Genomic DNA, 23,796 nt, shown 5'->3' with positions numbered 1-23,796 from the left:
GTAAGCCTGTTCCTGTTTCCCCTCCGATCACTCATTCTAAGCCCGTCATAACTAAGTTTCTCGTTTCAGGCCAACCTGGTCGAGTGGTCCTCACCCTTCCGCTGATGTCCGGGAAATAGATTTTATTTTGTCCTGTTGTAAATAAATCACTCACTCATCCCTATCCAACGTGTGGTTACTGCATGTGGGTCCGTAAATTGAAACCCATCATGTCAATCAGTGGCCAAGCCTGAAACAAATATTGAAAGATGAAGAAATTCTTTTTGATATTTTTGCAATATTTAGCTAGCAGTTATGTGAAATGTACTTATATTTAATTGTAGCTCTAATTTTTTTATATGTACAATGTTTTAGGCTTTATTAGTTACATTTATAGTGATTTCTAAACTTCTCTTAAGAGTAATACTACTGTCTTAGTCCTGTCACGTTAACAAAGAAATTAGGATAATTGCAAAACTGTTCAGTGTTTACAATATAAGGCTTCAGTAGTTAATCTATACAAAGGCTGTTTTGCCTTAATTTTTTTATTTTTTTGAAAAGTCTAAATGTTATATTGCACTAATAAAATATATATTTTTGCAGGCTTCAAGAGGATCAGCGTGTGAAGATCACTTTATAATGATTTGAAAAAGGTAGATTAATATGTTAGTAAAATTAAGCACATAAGAGTGATATAATGACAAATTGATGAACAAAAACAAAATGTTGTCCTGTTATTGTCATTGTACTTAAGGTTGCCATGGCTACAGAAATTGGAGGAGCATCCTTAGATGACACAATACAACCAACTGTGCGATTCCTCATGTCCCATGAACTGGAAGTCCAGTTCAACCTTTTTGGCCAACATTGGAAACAAGCTCTTGGACCTGCGTCTCTTTGATGTTTTGTATGGTAAATATCAGTTTTTTATTGTCAGAGTAACTTTTTTTTTTCACTTTTCTTTCTTAAACATATGTTAATTTATTTTGGTTGTTTTATGCTTTTGTTTGTTATTTTTAGTAATGTTTTTAGGTTAAAAATTGAGTCTTCAATTTTTGGTTTTATTTGAACAGTATTCTTTCACTGTTGTTAAGAACTTAAAAATTTGAAGGTAATATTGTTTGCATTTCAAACAATATTAAAATAACCACAAAACCACGATAGAACCTAGTAGTTGATTTATATAGATGGATATATTTAAATTTACAGTAAGAATATAGTTTCTGTACATAATAATGATGACTCAAGAGTCCTTTTGATTATGGCATATTTCTGCAAGCATTTTTGCCCCATGAAGGGGGAGATGCAAATCTCATGAATGTTACATTGTGCTAAAATGAAACACTAATACAATTTCTACCTTTGCTTGTTATTTCAGGGGACTTAAAAGAAATTATCCATCTACAGAATCACACAAGCATACAGCAAAGACTCTCGAAGTGGTTTACTGGAGCCCGAGTGGAAGTGGAAATAGAATAGAGAGACTGCCAGTTCAAACTCAGGTTGGGGAGGTCTTTCAAGATGGACAGTTTCAGTAAAGTATGAGAGATTTCAAATTTAAGCATGCATATGGCATGTAGGTTATTTTTAAAAATGTTTAACAAAAATGTATTGTGAAAGATCTATATAGGTGTGTATATTCACATTGTGTGTATCAATGTGAATATACGTGTATAAAGTTATATAGATAGTATTTAGATGTATACATTTATAGACCTGTAGGAAAATATGTAGGTGTCTTTATTTGTGTGCATCTATAGATATATATTTATAGATCTGTTTATAAGTTTGTTATAGTAAACTAGCTTCTGTTATTTTCAAAGATGTCGTGAATAATTGCAGATTTCTTTTTGTGGCACCATTCCCTGAGTATTAATGAAGTTCTAATAATTGCTGTAGTGAGGTAAAAAATAACTCCTGACAATATTTTAAATTACTAAATAAAAGCCTTGAGCAAAATAAATTTTTCATCTCTTTTTTTTTTATTTTTTATTTGAACACGTTTTAAGCTGGACTTTGGATTGTTGATCAAGATTGCATATCTATGAATGTAATTCACATCCAGGTTAGATGAGAATTGTTCCTACAGGATTAAGGCATCTGGGTCCCGCTGAAAGCCCAGTCAGCACCCATTGAAATCAACCTGGGCAAACCCATGTGGGGCCACCATGGAAACCGTGGACAAACCCACTTGTTACCCATATTCTAGCCCAGTTCAGACCCAATAGGGACCCACGTAAATATTCTTGACAGCACCCTAGTGGGCCACAGATGGGCCTCATGTGAGTTAACCATGTGGGACCCACTGAAAACCCAGTTAGCACCCATTGAAATCAACCTGGGCAAACCCATGTGGGGCCACCATGGAAACCGTGGACAAACCCACTTGGTACCCATATTCTAGCCCAGTTCAGACCCAATTGGGACCCAGGTAAATATTCCTGACAGCACCCTAGTGGGCCACAGATGGGCCTCATGTGAGTTAACCACATGGGCCCCACTGAAAACCCAGTTAGCACCCATAAAAATTTACTTGGGCAAACCCATGTGGGGCCACCATGGAAACCGTGGACAAACCCACTTGGTACCCATATTCTAGCCCAGTTCAGACCCAATTGGACCCACGTAAATATTCTTGACAGCACCCTAGTGGGCCACAGATGGGCCTCATGTAAGTTAACCATGTGGGACCCACTGAAAACCCAGTTAGCACCCATTGAAATCTACTTGGGCAAACCCATGTGGGGCCACCATGGAAACCGTGGACAAACCCACTTGGTACCCATATTCTAGCCCAGTTCAGACCCAATTGGGACCCACGTAAATATTCTTGACAGCACCCTAGTGGGCCACAGATGGGCCTCATGTAAGTTAACCATGTGGGACCCACTGAAAACCCAGTTAGCACCCATTGAAATCTACTTGGGCAAACCCATGTGGGGCCACCATGGAAACCGTGGACAAACCCTTTTGGGACCCATATTGCCTGCCCACTTATATCCCATATGGGGCCCACCTAGGTGTGCTGGCTGGGACTTTTGATCGGGGGAAACAAATGTCACCGTGTTTCTGTGCAAAGAGCAGGAGTGGAGTCCATCGCACAGTGAGAAACAAAGGCCGCCGTTGGTCTACCAAAACACAACAAAGCAAACCAAACACGTGTCTTCTGACTATTGTAAGTCCGCTGGATTTGTGCGACATTTTTTTTTCTTTCCCAGCGGCCGCCACACGTTTCACTGAGTGGAGCGAGAGACGACGGGGGGATGACGTCATCGAGAGCTGGAAATGATATGTGATCGTATCAGCTGTGTGTCTATCAAGGCCTCATGCATATCCCACGTATGACAGGAAAACAGAGTGCAGTCAGGCCCACGTGGAAACGGATCTCTGCAGACGCGCAGAGAGATTCACCTTTTTTCTCTGTTTCTTGTGAATACGCAGTCGGAGGGGCTTTCGATTCTGACTTCCTATGTTGTCGCTCACAGACGACTGAAAGTGCGTGAGGTTGTGGAGCTCTCTTAAACTCTCCCATTGAAGAAAATCGGCTGATTGAGACCGGCTTCTTGTGATCGAGCTGCTTTAGGCCCCAAACTCCCACCGACACGCACAACAGACTCGTTTTGAGCTCCAGTACAAACATCACCATCCCGGATCCCTTTTGAATGGAAAAACTTTGAAAAAAAAGACATTCGTCCTAAATTTGTAATCTGAAAGACGAGACAGTCAAAAAAAATGCTTTTGTGCTTGAAATGCTGTGAATTTCCAGAACATGAAGAGGGGGGGTCCCCGGCGCCATCTGGGCTTATTCCCCGCCTCGTTGTGTACTTTCAGTGTTTTCCCTTTTCAATTCTATGTCATTGATTCATGCTTCCTCTTCCGACACACGAGCAGGAATGCGATGTGTACGACAGACGTTCACTGGGTCAGACTAAAAAGGAAGACAGACAGAAAGAAAGAAAGCCGCGCTGTATGAAGGTAAAGTCTGCAGCGTGGCGTTTCTAATGGCGCCGCTGTCGTTGCTCAGGATCAACTGGTGAGTTGCCCAGGGCGGCGAGAACAGGAAGGGGAGGCACCTTCCTTCTGAGAAGAGGATCACTATGACTCAGCTACCACAACAAACAGCGCGGGGCAGTTTGATTCAGGACAACTTGCCACCTTAGATTTGCTCTGAGGATTCCTCTAGTCATTTAGTGGAAAAAAAAAGGGTCTTGTTCAAATTCCCCACAGGTGACACTCCTATAACTGTCAAACAGAGACCCGGTTCATCTCAGGTCTAAGTCATAATGTTCAATACATAGGTGGCTTGGTGAGAAATGGGTCTTCTGTGTACATGTGAGTAAAAATGAAAACGTGAAAGTGAGTCGTTTTAAATCAAGGGTAACTAATAAGGTCTGAATGCAGACTTAGAAGCATACAGTGTACACGTTCCTATAGCATTTTGTTCCAGGAGCTGAGATACACAAGGAGTGAGGATAACATTGAGCTGGAGAGCAATTTCTGTGTCGATTTGTTCACTGGGTTCCTTTAATCTAGACTAAAAAGCCACCTGTTTAGAGTTGCTTTAGAAACACCATAAATTGCACATTAAGGTTCTGATGTGTAACGATGGCACTTGACAAAATGCAATGCTTCAATTGTGAGAGACAATGAAAGCTATTCTAAAGGACCTTGAACGCCCTTGTTGCTTAAATGAGCTATACAAATAAACTGGATTGATTGATCATTAACCTTACGAAAAACAAAATAAGGAGCCATTTTCAGTTTTCGTAAGTTTATTTGTGCTATTCTAGCTTTTGAATATCACAAAAGCTAGAACAGCTTTTGTGCTATTGCATCATGCAGTCCAACAAGGACGCCATGGTCTTTAGGATAGAAACCAGCCCACAGCATCATTGATCCTCCACCGGACCTACGGGGGCATGAGCTATATTTAGTCATTTCCTGACCTATAATTGATATCAACTCTTTAGCCAATTTCATCATATCTCCACGCCAATATCTAAGTGCAGCCCAGACTTTAGTGACTAACTCTGCCTGCCCACAGAGACGACAACACTCCCAGTGAGAGTGTGGGGTTATGCACACAGCAAATATGGAAAACCAGGGGACAGAAGTGCTAGAAGAAAAACAACAACAATACATTAAAGAGAGCTCTACTCTTCTTTAGCTAAAGTCATAGAGATGTATGAAAGTGAACCAGAAAGAATAAGTGGCTGATTTTCTGTGAGTTCTTCTTGCCCATTTTAATGCACAAGGAGCTGTTTGCATGTTATGAAAAATAAAATATTTCTGTCTATGTAGTCGTGCCAGAAAGAAAACAGAGTACAAAAGCATTAATTATTAGCAGTCCTAAATTGTAACAGTCAAAGTTGTTGTCTGGTGGGGTTAAAGTGGGCCATGTTTAATTTTTGAAAAGCATCTTTAAGACAGGAAGATGAATGCAGCTCAACACACAATGAATAGGATTCATTTGAGTCATGTTTGAAGAAAAAAAGAAAATGTCGGCATCAATTAACTGTTGCTCTTTTGCTGTTCTCGTCAAGGAAACACATTTCAGGAAACAAACTTTCGGTTTGAGTTAACACAGCTTGTGATTTCTTGCCCCGTCTCACAACAAAGACATACTCCCCACTTCAGAAACCGAATCTTTAGCTTCAAGCCAAGAAGCAAGATTTTCATATCTGTTTCGGGCTCATTAGCATTGAAATAGTGAATTGAGGAGACCAGAGTTGCAACTGAACTGTTGCTTTTTTAAAGCGTTTCATTAACCAGGTAAGAAAAGCCACGTCATGGAATAGAACAAGCTGGATGGTAGAAACCAAACTCTCTATACTGAAATGTTAGTCCAATCCCAAATATTTCATGTTTTAACTTTTCTTAAAAATATATATATATATATATTGGGGTTTTCTTCTCACTGATTTATTTGAATTTTCCTAGTGAGAGACAATGAAAGATATTCTATTCTATTCTATTCTATTCTATTCTATTCTATTCTATTCTATTCTATTCTATTCTATTCTATTCTATTCTATTCTATTCTATTCTATTCTGTTCTATTCTATTCTATTCTGTTCTATTCTATTCTACTCTGGCAATAATCACTGATCTCTGATCCACATCTTTTCCATCAGAGCTCTTTAGTTATGTATTCATGAGTGCTGTGGACCTCATGAGAAATTTCTGTGATCTTAATAAAACCTCCATGATATGTTTTGGTGAAGTGCAACTCAAAGTACATCAGCTTGAATTTCAATGCTGCTTTCAAAGCTCCATGGAAAAGTGGAAAACTTTCTTCAGTCAATCTCTTCTGCTGGTGAAGCAGAAGAGATCCAATCAATAAAACCTGAAACATGTTATTACTGAAACTACGGACAGAGGGTTTACAGAAATATGGATAGAAATATAATGACCTCCTCCTTTTATTGTGAAATATTTTCCTTTTGGATGTTTGAGGTTTGGTAACAATGATTTCAACGTAAAACATTTTAGGAATCACGTCAGGACTCTTTGAAACTTGAGAAGTTAAAGCAGTGAGATCCAGGGTGCAAAGATCACAGCATCTCAGTGAAGAACATGACATCAGTGCATTGCTGGAAAAGTCAGACCTTCTCTAAAAGCAACACATCAGTCTGCTGGGAATTTGTTAAAAGCCACTGGAATCACTGTCAAACCACGAGAAGCTAAATGTTTGGGTTCAAAGGGTCTGTACTTGATCATGAATAAAAAAATCATTTGATCTGTTTAAATTGTGCTTTGGTGTATTTTGGTGTGTATTTTCACACCCCATTACCTGATTCATGATTACCAAATCAAAGGATGGCCATTGACTGTCTCCTGTATGTTTCCACTGCATAATGAGCACAACAGATAAATAAAGGCAACTGCTGGGTTTTAATTTGATCTGGTCTTCACCTTGATTTAATTTCTATTAATCCGTTTACAAAATCCGATATCAAATAAATTGTTGAAAGAATTATTTAAATTGGTACAATTTCTGACGAAAACATTGAGACAGTTTCACAGTTTATGAGGAAGTAATAAAAACACTTGCAATAGGATGGAAAAAGATAACACACAATCATTAATTTATAGAGATTTGTTCTGACCTGACGTTTGTATGTTGATTTTCCTTCTTTAGTCGGTTGAACACTAACATTCCTAAGAAAATAAAAAATAAATAAAAATTAAGAAATGTGCCAACTTTGAAGCAGATTTCCAACGAGAACTCCAACTGATTCTTGTTCCCAATGAAACAATCAAAGTGGCACAAAGTATTTTCTCACTTACACCATCTGTTTTGTTGTTGTTTTATTTAGATTGTTTTTTGTCGCATTCAAGTCTTACAAATTTAAGAAAGAAATTTTTACATCATAAATAAGTGTAAAAAGTTATTTTTATATTGTGATTTTGTGAATTATGGTGTTTAAGCTAATATAACCTGACCCTATGTTAATATATAGGATTATGTTTTCTCATAGGAAATTATGTGAGATTGTGTATTGATTGTGCATAGCCACATTTATTTGGACCAGTTTCTCTAACAACACTCGGATCAGGTTAATGCCTGGCCTGTTAAATCGATAGATTTGCTAAATAGAACTAACCTGACAACAGAAAGGAGGCAAAGAAAATTTCAAGAAGCACCACATCATACCAAGCTGAAAAAAGAAAGCTATAAAGCAGATCAGAAACATTGTCAATGACATATTAGTCTGGAGAAAGGGGGTGAGTCTTCACATGAGTGGCTTTCCCACTAAATTAAAAACTACAGCACGGCAACGACTTATCCAGAACATCACAGAAAAACCTGGAGCAACATCTAAAACACTGCAGCTTTCAATTACATCAGTTAAGTTCAGGCACAATGAATGAATCATAAAAAAGGGACCAGGGAAAATTACATTTCATGTGACAGCTCCTTGGTAAAAACAACACAGAACTAGGAAAAAAAAACACTGTTGGCCAGCAACAAACTACCCAAAACAAAATATGTTGATGATTCTCAAGCCTTTTAGAAAACTATTCTGTTTCAAGACGAAAGTGGCCATTTTTGGAAGGTGTGGCTTGTGCTACATCTGGCATTAAACTAAAAGCGTTTTACGTATCATAGTGACAGTGAAACATGGTGACTAATGTGTCAGGATGAACAATTTAGCAAGACTAAGTGTATCAAACGACATAAAATACATATTTAAAAAAAGCTTGAGTGTAACTGTTGCTGCCAAGGGCCACAAAATCACAAACAGAAAGCTTTCCAGAGCAGTTTTGCTAAGCATCCTTTCTTTCAATGAAGTCTTCATTTACTTTTACTATGACTGAGTTGCATTAAAATTTGTATGACAGTTTTAAGAATTTAAGTGTAATAATAACAGCAAAAACAAAGGCAAATACTTCTTCACTGGAAAGGAATGTGTTTATCGCTTGTCATATAATCATGCATAATCTTCCACAGTTATGTTTAAAATGATTGAAATAGATTTCTGTTGGCATGTCAAGCCATTCACATAAAAACTGCATTAACATTTTATTGAAATGGTGACAGTTTGCATATGCTAGGAAAACTCTTAACTAGTCTTGTAATGAGTTTTTTTTCTATTTAATGTGTGACACTTGTAATAAGTTAAAAACTGACTCAGTCAAACTGCTGTCACGATTGTGAAAGTTATTTTTACTGCTCTTATTGTTGCATGAATAAGAAGACCCTGTACATTTTTTAGTAGGTTGCATTTACATAAATGATGTCACATCTGTCTGATTTTATACAGGATTTTTTTTTTAAGCGAAACAGCATTGGGGATTTCTCCATGAGTCACTCAAGTATATAAAATGAGACTGCCAATTACAGAAGGTGGAGAAACGACAGAGGAGCGACGGCTGAGCAGTGAGAGGAAGCGGTGCAGATGTAGAGACAGGTCTGTATAGCTTTGCACACGCAGACGTTCTTCCTGGCAGTAAGTCACCGATTAGTTCCTCATTTATCAGCTAGAGTCGACATAACAGTACCTGTTACATCCTGTTGCTGCTAAGCATTTACAAAACTTTACGGCCAGCTCTCGTTGCTCCATTCTAGTTGCTTTTTCAGACTCTGTAATCAAGTCCAGGCAACTTATGGCCGTTGTCATCTACCATCCCGGTGACAAACAGCTGAAACTTAGAGCGAACAATTTTACTAAACAGAAATACAGTGACTGTTGCTTGAAAAGTTGCCCATTTGAATCATATTTCAGATCTGATATTTAAACAGTGACAGAAATCACACATTTTCAGATCAAATTTTGTTTTTTTAACTTTCAAAATTGTTGTTAATTAAAGACATTTTTAAAATATACTTTTAATATACTATTCTTTCAGGAAGTTGAATGGAGAGCCTTTATCTGTCTCAGCTGAAACCTAGAAATTTGAGTGCGAGTCTCTTCTTTTTGAGGAGAATGAATTTCACTCAATTCCATGAAATAATCTTGAACTGAACCACTAATGCTTCCTTCTGTCGCCCCCTGCAGGACATATTCCATCACTATCGGTGATGGAACTGAAACCACCTCTGAGGACAGTCCCAGGTTGAGGTTAATGCTAATCGTGATAGGGGTTGTCTATTACCTGACACCTAACATGGTAGCATTATCTTTACCCTGGGAGATTTTCACCGTAAAATGACTGGAGACCACAGACATGACGCAGAGGAGGAATATAACGTGTGGATGTTTAATAATGAAGCTTCAATTCAACTTGACTGTTAGAAACTTAAAACTTCATTTGGGAAATTTTCTTCTTTTCAAAAAATTTTTTTTCAAACTTCAAACTATTTTATTTGCCTCATTTTGTCACACAGTGTTCCAGTCTGGACATCAAACTTCATTTTAATTTTTTAAAAATCTCATTTATAAAGGAGAGGTATAATCTATATACCTTACCTCGACCAGGTGCAGGTGTTTCTTATGCGGATAAAAACAAGTAATCAACTTTATTGCACTGGACATTTTCTGATCCGATTCGTAAAAGTCTTGGTTCACTGTTTCTCTAAATTGACATCCTAAATGTCAAAGAGTGCAAACATCAAGATAAAGAAACACTTGCTTTTATTATGTATTTCCCTCTTGGCAACTGAGGTGTTTTTATGACCTGATTATATTTATTTCAAACTTGTTTTGTCATATTCCATTTGAACACATCAAGATTAGGCTCTTGGCCAACTTTTGTCCAGGATTACGCCGATGCTCTTCTTCTATAGCATCCCTTAGGGACCGTTCTGTCTTATCAGTGAACATTTCAACATGTTTAAGCATTTCTTCTTCTTGTTGTTTGTTGTTAATTTTCAACATATGGCCCCACACCCTCCTTCCATTTAGACATGTCCTAACAAAACATCAAAAGTCCTTGTCATAATTTTGCCAGCTCTCAGTGAAACTCAGACTGAAAGCCACTGGAAAGGTGGATGGCATTGTTTGCAAAGTTAGTTCAGATCTTTCTTGGCACACTGAACTACTTTGTGTCATTTGGCAAGTGGAAGAAGAAACAAAAGGATACAATATGGAGTTCCTCAAGGCTTCATTCTCAGCCCACTTTCATTATGCATACAGTATGCTGATGACACTTCAATTTATATTTCCATGTCAATGAAAAACCATAATGTGTTCTCAAAATTGGCCATGAGTGGATTGCAGCATTATCTGCAGCATTATGTAGAAAAGTTTTTGTTTTTGTTTTTAAAACTGCAATTTTAAATCACCACTCTCAATTACTCTTAAAACCTCAAAACACGTGAGAAATTAAATCATAAGTCTTCTGCAGTCTTTTAATCATCCTTGTACCACATTTGTCTGCTTTGGTTTGGATCATATACCCTCAGATTTTTGATTTAATGACCAAATCAATCATCATAAACCCGTTGAATTAATTGACTCCCATATAGAAAATATTTGCTGAGTGGACACTATGCAGAAAAAAAAAGAAAGCATATCTTCTTCTGCAGCTGCATGAAATGTACTTTTTTAAAAATAAAGTATTTACAAGGATTTCTTTCCCATTGTAATTACTGTCTGTACTTTTTAGTTTGCTTTTTCTGAAAAGTTTAACTAAGAATGTTTTTAACAAGGGTTTATTTAGACTGGTATTCATCTATGAGACTTATGTTTTGAATATCTCTGCATAGAACCAAAGTTTACAAAAAAAAAAAAAAATCTTTCTGGTGTTTGAGAGTCTGAAATTTTAGTTTTGTGTTTGCATGAGGAAACATTTCTGCATCTGTTCTGCCTGTTGAGATTTAACTATGTATATATATGTATATATATATATATATATATATATATATATATATATATATATATATATATATATATGCATATATATATATATATATATATATATATATATATATATATATATATATATGAAATATATATATGAAATGTTAGAGCACATGCAGCCCAGTCCATCCTGACAGAAACTGGAGACATTTCTGTGCTGCTCAGCCGCTGTGTGGGCAGCTTTAGTCTTGTGACAGAAGTCCCTTGTAATCTCTTAAACCACTGTGTCATTAGTCTACCCTCCCTGAAAATGAGAGGATTACCGTCTTGACTGGTAACATGGAGAATAGAGTGGACTTTAAAAAATTCACCCAGTTCCAATCAATCCTTTTAACAAAGACTCTCCATGCATTGATCTGTGAAAAAAGACGATAAAACTCTTAGTAAAATTTCAATTCATGGATTTTTAAAATCTTTTTTTTTTTTAGAGGAAGAGAGTATTTCTAAGCTAAAAATGTTAAAAGCCTGTTTTTCACTGTGTATCTTTATTTCTAGAGATATTTTTTTTTTTTTTTTTCAAATTTAGGTGCATAACCACCACAAACTTTACAAAATTGAACAGGATTAAATTTCACCTATCAACATTTTAGAGGCTCTTTTTTGAACAGATTTTGTTACTGGATTATTGTTGGGATTACAGAGATGTCCAAAGTTTCTTGGCCTTGAAATTGGACATAAACTAGAATGCAGAATGGTACAATTTGCCAAGACAAGTCCATAAAGTAGATTTTAAATGACAAAAATAGATTTGATGTAAGGTTTATAAATAAAAAAATAAAGAGTAAATGTCCAATGATGATGATATAAACTCATCTTTGTTGTATTTTTACAGAAACATCAGGCCAAAAATTCTGTTCTCTGTTTTGGCTCTTTACTAAAAATCACTACTACTTTATTCATCTAACAATAACATTAACATTTAGTTTATTGTTGATCAGCTATAAAAACAAAATATATATGCAGAAATATTTGCAACATATCTTTTGTTGAATTTTGACATGGTTTTAAATGGTCTGGTCAAGTTCCGACACAAATCCAATCTGTGATTAGATTTAAAAGTTCAAATGTGACAGAGTTTTAGTAATTTTGCAAATAGAAAAATCTCAGTCTCTGGAAGTGAATAAGATGTACAACCCCTAGCGGCCTGCACATGTAATTGCAGCAAACAGCTGGAAATATTTTTACTTATATACATGTATTTTTGATAAAAATCCATTGATATAAAAATCCATTGATATAAATACATAGTGTATCCGGAAATTGATCATTCTCTACATTTTGTGATGTTGCAATCTTATTCCAAATTAAATCGTTTCTCAAAATCTTATACACAAATACCCCATCATGACAATGTGGAATTTTTCTTGAGTATCTTGCAAATGTATTAAAATGAGAAAAACCAAGAAATCACATTAACATAATTATCAGCAAGTTCAGCCTCGAGTCTTTTTAATATGGTGCCACAAGCTCAGCTCATCTGTGTTTAGGCTGTTTGTACGCAGCTCTTCTGAAGCTCTATCAGGTGTGATGGAGACAATCTGTGAAGCTCCATCTCCATCTCTGACTTTATATGCATTAGTTTCTTTTGTTTATTTGTTTATTTGTTTGTTTTTTGAAAGTGCATCGGAGTAGACAATGGTGGTAATGCATATATACACCAAAAAGTGTAGCAATCTTAGATTTGATGAAGACAAAGATAAATTCAGTGTGTCAGTGTCTGCAGCCTGCTGGTCCAATCACCAGAGGGAAGTTTGAAAGATTACCTAAAAATTGATTGTTCTTTTTTTTTTTTTTGAAATCTTGATAATAATAATAATTAATTCAATAATTAATTATTAATTAATTAATAATAAAGTCTAAGTGTTTTAGAGCTTAACGAAACAACCCTGTGTTACTTTTGAAACGCTACTTCATAATCTTCCACTGACTTTGTCAATAAATTGACCGATAGTTAAACACTCCCCCCTTATCCTCTCACGCTGTGTGTGTGTGTGTGTGTGTGTTTGCGCGCGCGCGAGCGTGTGTGTAGGTGTGTGTGTGTGAGAGAGAGAGGGTGTGTGTGTGTAAAGGTGGCCCGGTCGGTAAAACTCCAACACTTCGCACAGTCTCCCGCCTCACTTTACGCACATCTCGTCACATGAATGACTTTGTGGCCAGAGTTACGCGCAATGTTCAGCATCTCGCTCAGCTGTGAGGAGAAGGAGACTCGTAAGTCGGCGGGGCTGTCCTCAGGTATGTGCTGTCCTCCGCGCTCACCTGGATCCACGGGAGGCATGCAGCAGAGGCGACGGATGCCGGACAGTTTTCGCCGCTTTTTATGATAGTCTGCCCGCCGGTGCCTTTCCCGGGATGGGGGGATGCGCACGGAGCTGCGGCGCCGTGATCCTGCTCGCCGTCGTTTGCTCCTGCAGGGGCGTCACGCTGGAGTCGATCCACTGGAGCAGCTCCAACTCAAAGTAGGAAGATGAGACGCGCGTGTTGCCTCTCTGTGCAATTATTATTATTAGCTACTATCAAGATTTTGTTGTTGTTGTTGTTGTTGTTGTTGTTGTATGCACTTTGAGGGGTGAAATTTGACTGCAAAAACATGGTTGCATCTGATAATAAAAACTATTCTGGGTCATGATTTAGTTCTTTGATTCTGCAGATATATGGTTTGCTTCTGTAACTTTTCAGTAGAAGACCCTCATCAGAAGTTTAGAGAAAACTCAAATGATTTCTTAGAACTAAACTTTCCGCAACTCAATCATGCTTTAAAATTAGGAAAAAAAAAAAAAACACTTCTGATCTAAATAAAATCAAGAATCTCAGGATTCTAAGTTATTGGTTCATTTAAGAACTTGCAAAAAAATGGATCTTCGGCTGTTGATGTCCTGCTAAAAGCCTCCCTACTGTATGATTCATTAGTCTGAGCAAAGAATTTTATATCAAAGTCGGCCTTTTTAAAATTCATCTTGAGTTAAAGTACATCTCTTTGCTTCTTACCTTCCCAGATTCATTCCCGGTCAGGGTTTGGTGCTCTACCCTCAGATTGGGGACAAGATGGACATCGTGTGCCCCCGGGTTGACCCCTCCTCAGGGAGGACAGAGGAGTTCTACAAAGTCTACCTGGTGACCAAAAGTCAGATGGAAAGCTGCGGCGTGGCCAAGACTGACACGCCCTTGCTGAACTGTGACAAACCTGACCAGGACGTCAAGTTCACATTCAAGTTTCAGGAGTTCAGCCCAAACCTCTGGGGCCTGGAGTTCCTCAAGGGGAGGGACTATTACATCACCTGTAAGTCAAGGAGATGTGAGGCTCCTACAGGTGGAATGCCACTTCAAGCAGTCCGAGAGCATTTCTTTTTGTTTTTTTTTTCATTTCCAGGGTGTGATGAGGACATCATACTCATCTCTCCCTCTTAGTTTGTCACTTTGAGTGAGGATCAAAAAAAAAAGAGAAAAGAAAAGAAAAGTAAACCATCGTGGCCTCATTATTGGACCGCTGTCGGTTAAGGCTGCATCTCAGTGGCAAGTGATGCATGAGATAGAAAGCAAACCCGACCATGTAGCCTCGCCCACCACCGTGCCACGCTCCTACCCCAGACTTGGCTCTGGGAGGCCCGTGTGATTCCAGGGGCTTACATGCCCCAAATCACTCAAGGCTTTTACAGCATCAGGCAGATTTGATGGGAGCTTTCACTGCAACGTGGCTTGTAGCCTGTGAAATGTTATCTGACCTAAATGCTCCTAACAAGTCTATGTGTGTGTGAGTGACAGGGGTGAAACAGAGTTCTTGGAGTGTGTGTGTGTGTGTTAAGAGAGGAGTTTTTTTTTCAATGGAAGTTGGGTTTCTGCAATGAGAGTTGCTTCTTAAGAAAGGCTGAATTAATGTTTTATTCATCTAATTTTTTATGCCAAGGCTGCGCGTAGAGCAGAAGTCATTGGTTAGTCGGTTTAATGAGAATATTACCCTCAGTTTCCACTTTATTAGCTGCACACAGCTCAAAGTAATGCAGCCTAATGCTGCAGTTCTGCATTAAAATTTCAATTCTACATACTGTCTTGGAATATCTTGAGACATATTTAATCACTATTGGGGTCAGGGTGTTTGCAAAACGTGGCTTTTCATCTAACTACCATCTTACTTGTGTGGAAATCACACAAAACTGCCCTGGAACAATCAATTGGCTTTAAGTCGTGTCTTATGCTTATTCATTTGAGTTGACTGAACATTTGTCTCTTGGTTTTGCTCTCCAGCCACCTCCACAGGATCTCTGAGAGGGCTGGATAATACCAAAGGAGGGGTGTGCAGGACCAAATCCATGAAACTGGTGCTGAGAGTCGGCCAGAGTAAGCAGCATGGGTTGAGTTTAGTGTTCACGGGCAAAGATGCACACACACACACTTTCACGCACGTGCATAGATCCGAATTTGTGCAGTCCAACGAATAAATGGCAACAGTTGTTTTGCTCTCAAAGGTTACACTGGTAATGCAATCATATCATCTCTGTTTGATTTCCGATAATCTGATCAGGGGACCATTCTCTCAGATTGTCAACATGAATCAGAGTTTTTTTTTTTAAACCAGGAGCAGCTTACTGCTATCAGTATTATCCCTCATTTGAAATTACAGTCAAATCTCTTCTTTTTCTATTTCTCCTCCTCATATTAATTCCAAAATAGATAACCATTTAAGTTGTGTGAATCTATGCTCTTGCCACATGCTTTGAATAAAAAATAATAAGAAAATAGGCTCACATCATATGTCTCTGCTAACTTTAAATTCACTGTGTCAGGAATTGTTCACAGTAAAGCACCTTGTTTCATATTGGCATACTTTCATCAGAAAAGAGTATATGTAAAGAAATATTTCAGTATAAATGCTTGTGCTGCATGAAAACCGCTTACTTAGATATTAAACAGATGCAAGCTTTCTGTATATTTTTCTGTCCTGTTTTTTTTATTTTATCCCTGGTATATGAAGTGTTATTTGTATAAATTATTCATTTAATCAGCATTAGAGATGAGAAATCAGCTTTTCATGTGCTTCTTGTGCTGATGATAACTCAAAAATATTTCATGCTGTGTTTATAAACATTACTTGTGTAAACAAACCTTTTTTTATTGCAAAAAAAAGAAGTTTAACAGCTCAGATTTAGTTGAAATCTTGTTTTTAATCTCTAGCCGTGTTGCGAGTCATGTAAAGTGGTTTGGACGCCGTCACGAATGTCCTGGATTTGTTTGAGCATATGGTGCGTGTAAAACTGAAACTCAGACATGTTCGAGTGGCTACGTCGCAAGTGAATATAAAAATGTGTGCTTGGGAAGTTTAAATAAGAGTCAGTGGTGAATTAATAATAATTCGCTGAAGCGAGACCTAACAGGGTGCATGGTTATCTTACTGCAACCGAAATGTTGACTCATGGAGGCGGAAATCAGAAATCTATAATGGAAATAAATCAGAATATTCTGTTTCACTTTATTTGCTGTTCATGCAAAGGTCATAATATAGATTTATGTTTAAGGAAATGCTCAGAGCCTCATGCATTGATTTACATATAGAGGCTTTTGGGCTCTCATTCTTCCTCTTGCTGCAGGTTGAAGTTGCTGCAGGGGTGTAAAAACAAATACCCACCCTTTATTAAAACTGCATAAACATCTCGGAGACACATTATTGTTTCTTTTAAATATTTTCATCAAATTGTAAAAGACAAGGTCGTTCACAATGACTTGATGTTTTTTTCTTCCTGCTTTTAATTGGTGCTTTTTTGTAAATGTCAGAGCATTGAGGTCCTAAAGGAGCCCCTTCAAAACACTCCAGTACAGCTTATGCGTTTCTGAAATAGACCGAACATTTTACTCACTCCATGTTTTCTGTTTTTGTGCAAATAAGATACATCATGCATTATCAGCTCTGTTGTTTTAGAGGAAACAGCTACCGGTTCTGTGAGCCACATGTAAATTAGCTTTCAGTTTCTCAAACTAGTGAAAATATGCAAAAATTTTTTAATGGCATTAAATATTAAAGAGAAGTAAGTTATTTGTTATATTGTATGGATTACACCAACTAACAATCATCCTTCTAACTTACAACAATGTACCGATGTTAACTAGTAGTCATAATGTTTTGTTCATTCTACAAATGACAAAATAACAGCACAATTCATGGATTTTTTAAAAAGGTTTTATTGTTTTGAAGTGGTAAACTAGGTTGTATTTTGCTGCAAAATGTATTTTGCAGCAAATCTTTTTTGTTGGTTCTGTACATGTTGTACAGAACCAACATGTTCTGTACAGAGCTGTAAAAAGGCATTTGCTCCCTTAAACATTTTACGTTTTGTCACATTTAAATGTTTTATATTCTCAAAAAATATCAATGTCAGATAAACAAAACTTGAGTAAACACAAAAAGCAGCTTTTATAAGAGAAAGCTATTTGACTGGAGAAAACAGAAATCCAAACTGGCTCAGTTTGAAAAAGTAGTTGCATCTCTTGTTATTTATTTTTTATCAAGCTGGTTCAGTTTCACCAACCACACACAAGCTTGGTTAATGTAAAATTAAGAAATCATTCAACAGACTCTGTCAGGCATCATGAAGCAGACAAAAAGATCTCAAAAGCAAAACATGCGCTGATTTTTAGAAACCTAGAAAGAGGTCACAAAATAATTAATCAGGCTGGGAGGGGTTAAAGGCATTTTCCTCAAAGAATGAAATCATTAACACAAAATACTTTTTGTGTTTGGGTTATTTTTGTGTGGTATAGTAGTTTGTTTGAAGATCAAACACACATAAGAGTAAAAAGAGAGCAAAATTAGAAGAAATATGAAATGTATTTACAGCACTATAAATAAACAATAATAAATAAATGGAAACTCCAGAATTACTGACTGGTTTTCTGTGAGATGTCTCGGTTTATTTGGCTAAAAAATAAACAAAAAAAAACCATGTAATATATGTTTCTGTTTGCTTAGTCATACAAAAATAATGACCTGAATATTGACTGATTATTTTCTTCTACTGTCAGAAGCTCCACTGATGGAACAAATTAACCTTTAAATGGTTATTTGGGGCTTTAAGATTTTACTGTATTTTCCATATGTTTAGATCATAACCAGTCCAAAGGCAACCTTGTGAAGTTAAAGAAAAATTTAACATTTTCAAAGCTTTCTTTTGTAAAAGTGACTTTGTGTTGAATGCTTTATTCCAGGTGTGGTGAGTAAAACCAGCCTCAGCAGGAATCGAAACAAAACAAAAAAATAAGTCAACCGGATGCTGAACATGATTTGCAAAGATTTTAAATGGTCCCAGCTTTGCAGTTATAAAATGGTTAAACTATTTTAGGGATTTTTTTTGTTCTCATGTTTAAAACATTTCTGTAATTTTGTTAACTTAGATGCATATTAGTGTAAACATCCCATTCTGGTCAGTACTTTTCTTCATTTTGTGTTTTATTATTTGTGTCCACATTCTTTTTTTCCTTCTTTCTTCTTTTCTTGCTTGTTATATAATTAGCAACCTTTGTAATTTTAGCTTTAGAAATCCATTTGGACCTTTAAACAAATTGACCTTTGTCTGCTTTTGGGCACAATAACATTTATTTTATTTTAGAAACACATTATTTTATGTTGATTCTATAAAAACGTCATGTAATTTAAGTCACATCAGAGCAGGTTTCATTTTGCCATCTATCCTATTCTTGTATCGCTGTTTAAAATTTAATTTTTCCAGGCAAGAAAAATTAAATGACTCAAAGCAGAACTTTGCTGTGGCTTGATTGGGTTAGAGAATCTTTTTTTCCACTTCTATTTGACCCAAATCTGCATTTACTTCTTTTAGGTTTTTTTTCATACTTACACACTGACGTGAAACAATAATGACTAACCACAGGAATGACATCACTGTGGTTTCAGTGATGTTCACTGACTCATTACGTGACATGAACCCACCTACACGGTGCGTCTGAAGACGTGAGTGCTCTTTCTAATGTGCTCCATGTGATGTGCTTTATATTCCAGACTCCTCTGATTCACTTTTAACCCTTCAGGAGTCACCAACCAGGTTCCCACCTGCACCACCAAAGACCAAGACTAAGGACATCTTCTCAAAAGGCAAGAATGTAGACAGTGTAATAAATGTATTTTGCAGCAAAGTCTCAGATATGTAAATCAAATCAGTTTGAAAGTGTACTTTATCAATTAGAGATGCAAAAAAAAAATAGCTTTTTACTGGCTGATACCAACTTTCGCTTGGAAGTAAAGATAAGAATTATTTACAATGTACTTTCCACAGATAAAAGCACAAAAGTAATGCACACAAAATAAGAGAATAATATGATTAAAATCAACACACAAATTATTCAAAGTGATTTTGAAATTCAGAAACACTGAGGATATAAATATGAGATTACAGCAGCTACTTTTTATGCCAGTGTCTTTTCTTTGAATAGATAGAGGTAGGTGCCAGTAACATGAAGGCTCAAACCCTGCAGGGCAGCCAGTGTGTGAGAAAGAGGAAAGATTCAAGAGTTCAAGAGACTCTAAGACAACTATATATTACAGAGATTATCCATTTAGAACCCTAAAATGTTGTGCTAACATTTGCAAAAAAGCAAAAACTGGAGTGAAGTGGACTCACTTGTCTGAATCTGAGGTGGAATTAAAACTGATTTGTGAAAACAGATAAAGAAATAATTATAGTAATCCAGGTAAGCCTAAACAATAAACAATAATCCCCAGTTCAGTCTTTCTTTAAAACTGAGTTACTTGATAAAATGGTCAGAGCAGTTTAGAGTCACTTGTTTCTTATGATGCTCAGTTCTAATGGAGCTGCGATAAACCCATACCTAAATTCAACTCTGAAGTGACTAAAATATCCAGTTGTGGCTTTATTACAATCATCACATTTTATCAGAGTTCAGCTGTAATAACAGAGACTAATTAGAGGTGCCATTTATGAATCCAGCAGAAATGCAGCATGGGTCCCACATTTTATCTGACTTTCACTGAACTCCAGACACCAAGCTCCATTTTCTGAAAGTTGTCAAAACCAATTTGCTTTTGGTTTAATTATCAAACAAAAACTATTGAGACCTTTAACCTTTGGTGTTATTAACGTGTCGTGTTTATTTTTGGGGGTGAATAAAGTAAAATCCTGAAACTTCTGCTTCACACATGCTCTCCCTCTGATGTATTTGTTTTTCTCGTCTCTTCTCCATGCCCCATGGTAGATGTGGGTTCTGAAGCCGGACAGACTGACACGTCCGGGCCAGGAATCATTGTGTGGGTCATTCCCTGCAGCTTGAGCCTCCTGCTGGTCATTGTAGTTGTTTTAGTGGTGCTGTGGAGGCACCACCGACGTCGCCGTGTTCCTGACCGCCAGCGGCGGCAGCAGCTGCAGCAGCAGCAGCAGCAGCCGCCGCCTGCCTCTGTATCCCTGAGCACTTTGGCTGTGCCGAAGCGGGATAGCTTTAGCAGCGACAATGATGGCTCAGACCGCAGCGAGGTTGTCTTCCCTCTGCGGCCTTCTGAAAGTATGATCTGCCGTCACTACGAGCGTGTGAGTGGTGAATATGGCCCTCCTGTGTATATAGTTCAGGAGATAATGCCTCAGAGCCCCACCAATGTCTACTACAAGGTCTAATAAGCTCCTCTAATGACTTCTTCTGAAATACAACACTACTCCAGCTGACAAGTTTGAGCTAATGTGAGTTCTGTGTGTTAAAAGCAGGATTGCACTGTTTTTATGCCCTGCAGAGACACCTGTCCTTTTGCTTAGCAACACTGGAACAAATGCACAAAATACTGTGGAAGGATTTGAGACAATCTGAGCAGAAGACAGCTCTCAGCATATCATTCAGTAGATGTAGTCCCTTAGATATGGTTAACAGAGTAAACAGATTTATTTATTATAATATGTTTTTTTTTACTGTCACTATTTGTGTCAGGTTTAACTGTGTTTTATTTCACTTTATGATAAATGTATATCGAGAGAAGAATATTGCACTCCAACATGCTACGTTTCATTTTCTTTTCGCCAACATTTTGTGTAAACCTGTCTGAAAAGCTGTGAAGTGAACCGAAAAGTATAATTCTTTAATGAAGTAAATTAGAAATCTGTCTTTACATTAATAATTAAGTTTGTGAATTTTCCAGCTCTCTCCTCTGTCTGTGTAAACACGTGATAAAAATAACATGAAAACATAAATTAGAGCAGAAGTTGCAGGACATTCCTTTTCTGGTGCTCACAAAATTAACAAGATGTTTGGATTATGAATGTTATATACGACAATGCATTACCCAACTCATCCATCGTTTTGGAGGCCAATAATATTCACATTCAGAGTAAAAGCCCCAGCACTGCTTTTATAAGGACTGTTGTTTCAGAAAACATGTTTTTCTTATAGATTGAACCTGAGAGGCCAGACTTTATAATAATCTGTCAAAGTGGCCTAAAGGTCATGGGCAGTTTCTGGAGGTCTTTTAAACTTCTTCACGGTAACTTGTTTAGTTCAGTTCAGTTCTGATCAAGTCAGTCCTTTTACCATGACAAAATACTATAGATTGCACAAAAGAAGATATATCAGATGTAAAAAGAAACAAAAGAACAAGGGATCTGTCATTCCTCAGCTGGTCTATATTCAACAGCGCTTCAGAAAATCACCTTGTTGACACTAAAAACGTTTTTTTTTTCAGTCAAATTGTTTTTTCTTTAGCACTTTTCATTCTATTGGGACAGGAAAAAATGTTCTTCTGAAAGATTGTTGTTTACACAATGTCTAAATGTGTCTAAATGTTGTTGTTGAATTGTATGAGGTTTCAAGAAGGTTAAACTCAGCACTAAATCCTTTAAATTAAAAGCCTTTTTAAAGTTGATTGATGGCTTCTGATTTATCTTTCTGTTTCTCCTAAATATTTTAATAAATATATCAATATCAAATATCAAAATATTCACAAAATGCATAATTTCAGTAAATTTAAGACGAGATTTTACATCTTCACAAAGATATAAAATCTTTGTGAAGGTTTTATATTGCAGTGGCATTGCTTCCATTCATTCAGAGGTTTTGGGATCAAACCAAAACAAGGTTGATAACATTTACTAGAGTCACATCACCATTTTTTTTCTTGCAACAGAGAACTAAACAACAGGTTGTAAGCAGTTATGAAATTATGAATAAGTATGAAAAGTTAATTTGTTAAAAAAACAAAACAAATTATTTATCTGAAAGTAGGAAGTGGACATATCAAGAGTGACACAAAACAAAACTCCAAAGACTCCAAGACTTTTAGGTATCCTGGAGAAAGCTTGAACAAGACTGTTTCTAAAATATTAAAAAGATGTTTGCCTGCTGAGGAGCGATTAAAAAAAAAAAATAATTAAACTTTTGCACAGTTGGTTCTATTATTTCTGTGAATAATTTCTTGGGAAATATTGATTAAATTAGAAACTGAAAAAAGTCTCTTATTCATCAAAAGGTGCTTTACCGTCTTGTAGTCAAAATTATAATTTTGAATAGTTTTCAACAGGTAAAAATTTGAAAACAACTGCAGTTCAGTGTAAATCAGTGAAATATTGCCTGGAAAGCTTCTTCGCCTCACTAGTTGGAGCAATTTTAAGAAAAAGAGACAAAATTGTGCAATATGAGAGGGAAAGAAAATGTTTTCCTGTTCTCATTTAACTTTTTCACTCTTGACTGAATTGAACAATTGAAGTGCTTTCTTGGCAGAGCAGCACGTGTGTGTGTGTTGTGCCTAAAAGCTCTCGAACCACAAGCTCACATAAAGAAAACATATTTATGTAAAAACACTCATTTAACTGTCGCTCTGTCTCCTGTGGCGATGTGCGAGGCGCTCATGAGTGAACATGTTTCATGCTCCTTCAGCCACATCATGGCGCACATTTTCAACCTGTCAGCCTCCATGAGTTTCCCCTCCACCGGGGACACTGTTGTCTCTGACAGCAAGACGCCAAAACAGGAGACACTTTGTGCTGAACTCAGCTGTTTCTGTTCAGACATAAAATCTTACTTTGTATTCAATTTATTTATTAAATTTATTGTGCAGCTGTAAATTTTTGAGCACAGACAGGGTTCCGGTGATCATGTAGAAGATCCATGCTTTCATAGATTTAACATCAACACGAAGGGAGGATGAATGGAAGGAAGGAAGAAAGAAAGGAAGGAAGGAAGGAAGGAAGGAGGGAAGAAAGGAAGGAAGAAAAGAAGGAAGGAAGAAGAGAAGGATGGAAGAAAGAAAGGATGAAAAGAAGAAAGGAAGGAAATAAAGAAGGAAAGAAATGTAAGAAAGTAAGGAAGGAAGGACTGATAAAAGGAAAGAAGGAAGGAAGCAAGGAAAGAAGGAAGGAAGAAATGAAGGATGGAAGAAAGAAAGGATGAAAAGAAGAAGGGAAGGAAATAAAGAAGGGAAGAAATGTAAGAAAGTAAGGAAGGAAGGACTGATAAAAGGAAGGAAGAAAGCAAGGAAAGAAGGAAGGAAGAATAGAAGGAAGGAAGAAAAGAAGAAACAAAA

General features: G+C 36.9%; 1 protein-coding gene and 1 long non-coding RNA gene across 2 annotated transcripts; both read left to right on the top strand.

Moving 5' to 3' along the window:
* The first annotated feature begins 391 nt into the window (after window positions 1-391).
* LOC129369599 (uncharacterized) lies at window positions 392-1,942 on the top strand. The gene is made up of 3 exons (XR_008606957.1): window positions 392-632; window positions 734-891; window positions 1,358-1,942. It is a non-coding gene; the product is annotated as an uncharacterized LOC129369599 (long non-coding RNA).
* An 11,436-nt stretch (window positions 1,943-13,378) lies between these two features.
* LOC129369564 (ephrin-B2a-like) lies at window positions 13,379-22,140 on the top strand. Its single transcript, XM_055045066.1, has 5 exons — window positions 13,379-13,741; window positions 14,279-14,562; window positions 15,525-15,617; window positions 19,285-19,377; window positions 20,496-22,140. The coding sequence occupies exons 1-5, from the start codon at window positions 13,635-13,637 to the stop codon at window positions 20,906-20,908; spliced, it is 990 nt and encodes a 329-aa protein (XP_054901041.1). The 5' UTR covers window positions 13,379-13,634; the 3' UTR covers window positions 20,909-22,140.
* The last annotated feature ends 1,656 nt before the right edge of the window (window positions 22,141-23,796 follow it).

The sequence above is a fragment of the Poeciliopsis prolifica genome, unplaced genomic scaffold (assembly GCF_027474105.1).
Source record: "Poeciliopsis prolifica strain line A6 unplaced genomic scaffold, Auburn_PproV2 SCAFFOLD021, whole genome shotgun sequence".
NCBI lineage: Eukaryota > Metazoa > Chordata > Actinopteri > Cyprinodontiformes > Poeciliidae > Poeciliopsis > Poeciliopsis prolifica.
Note: the sequence above shows the minus strand (reverse complement) of the source record. Positions and strands in the feature narration are given on the sequence as shown.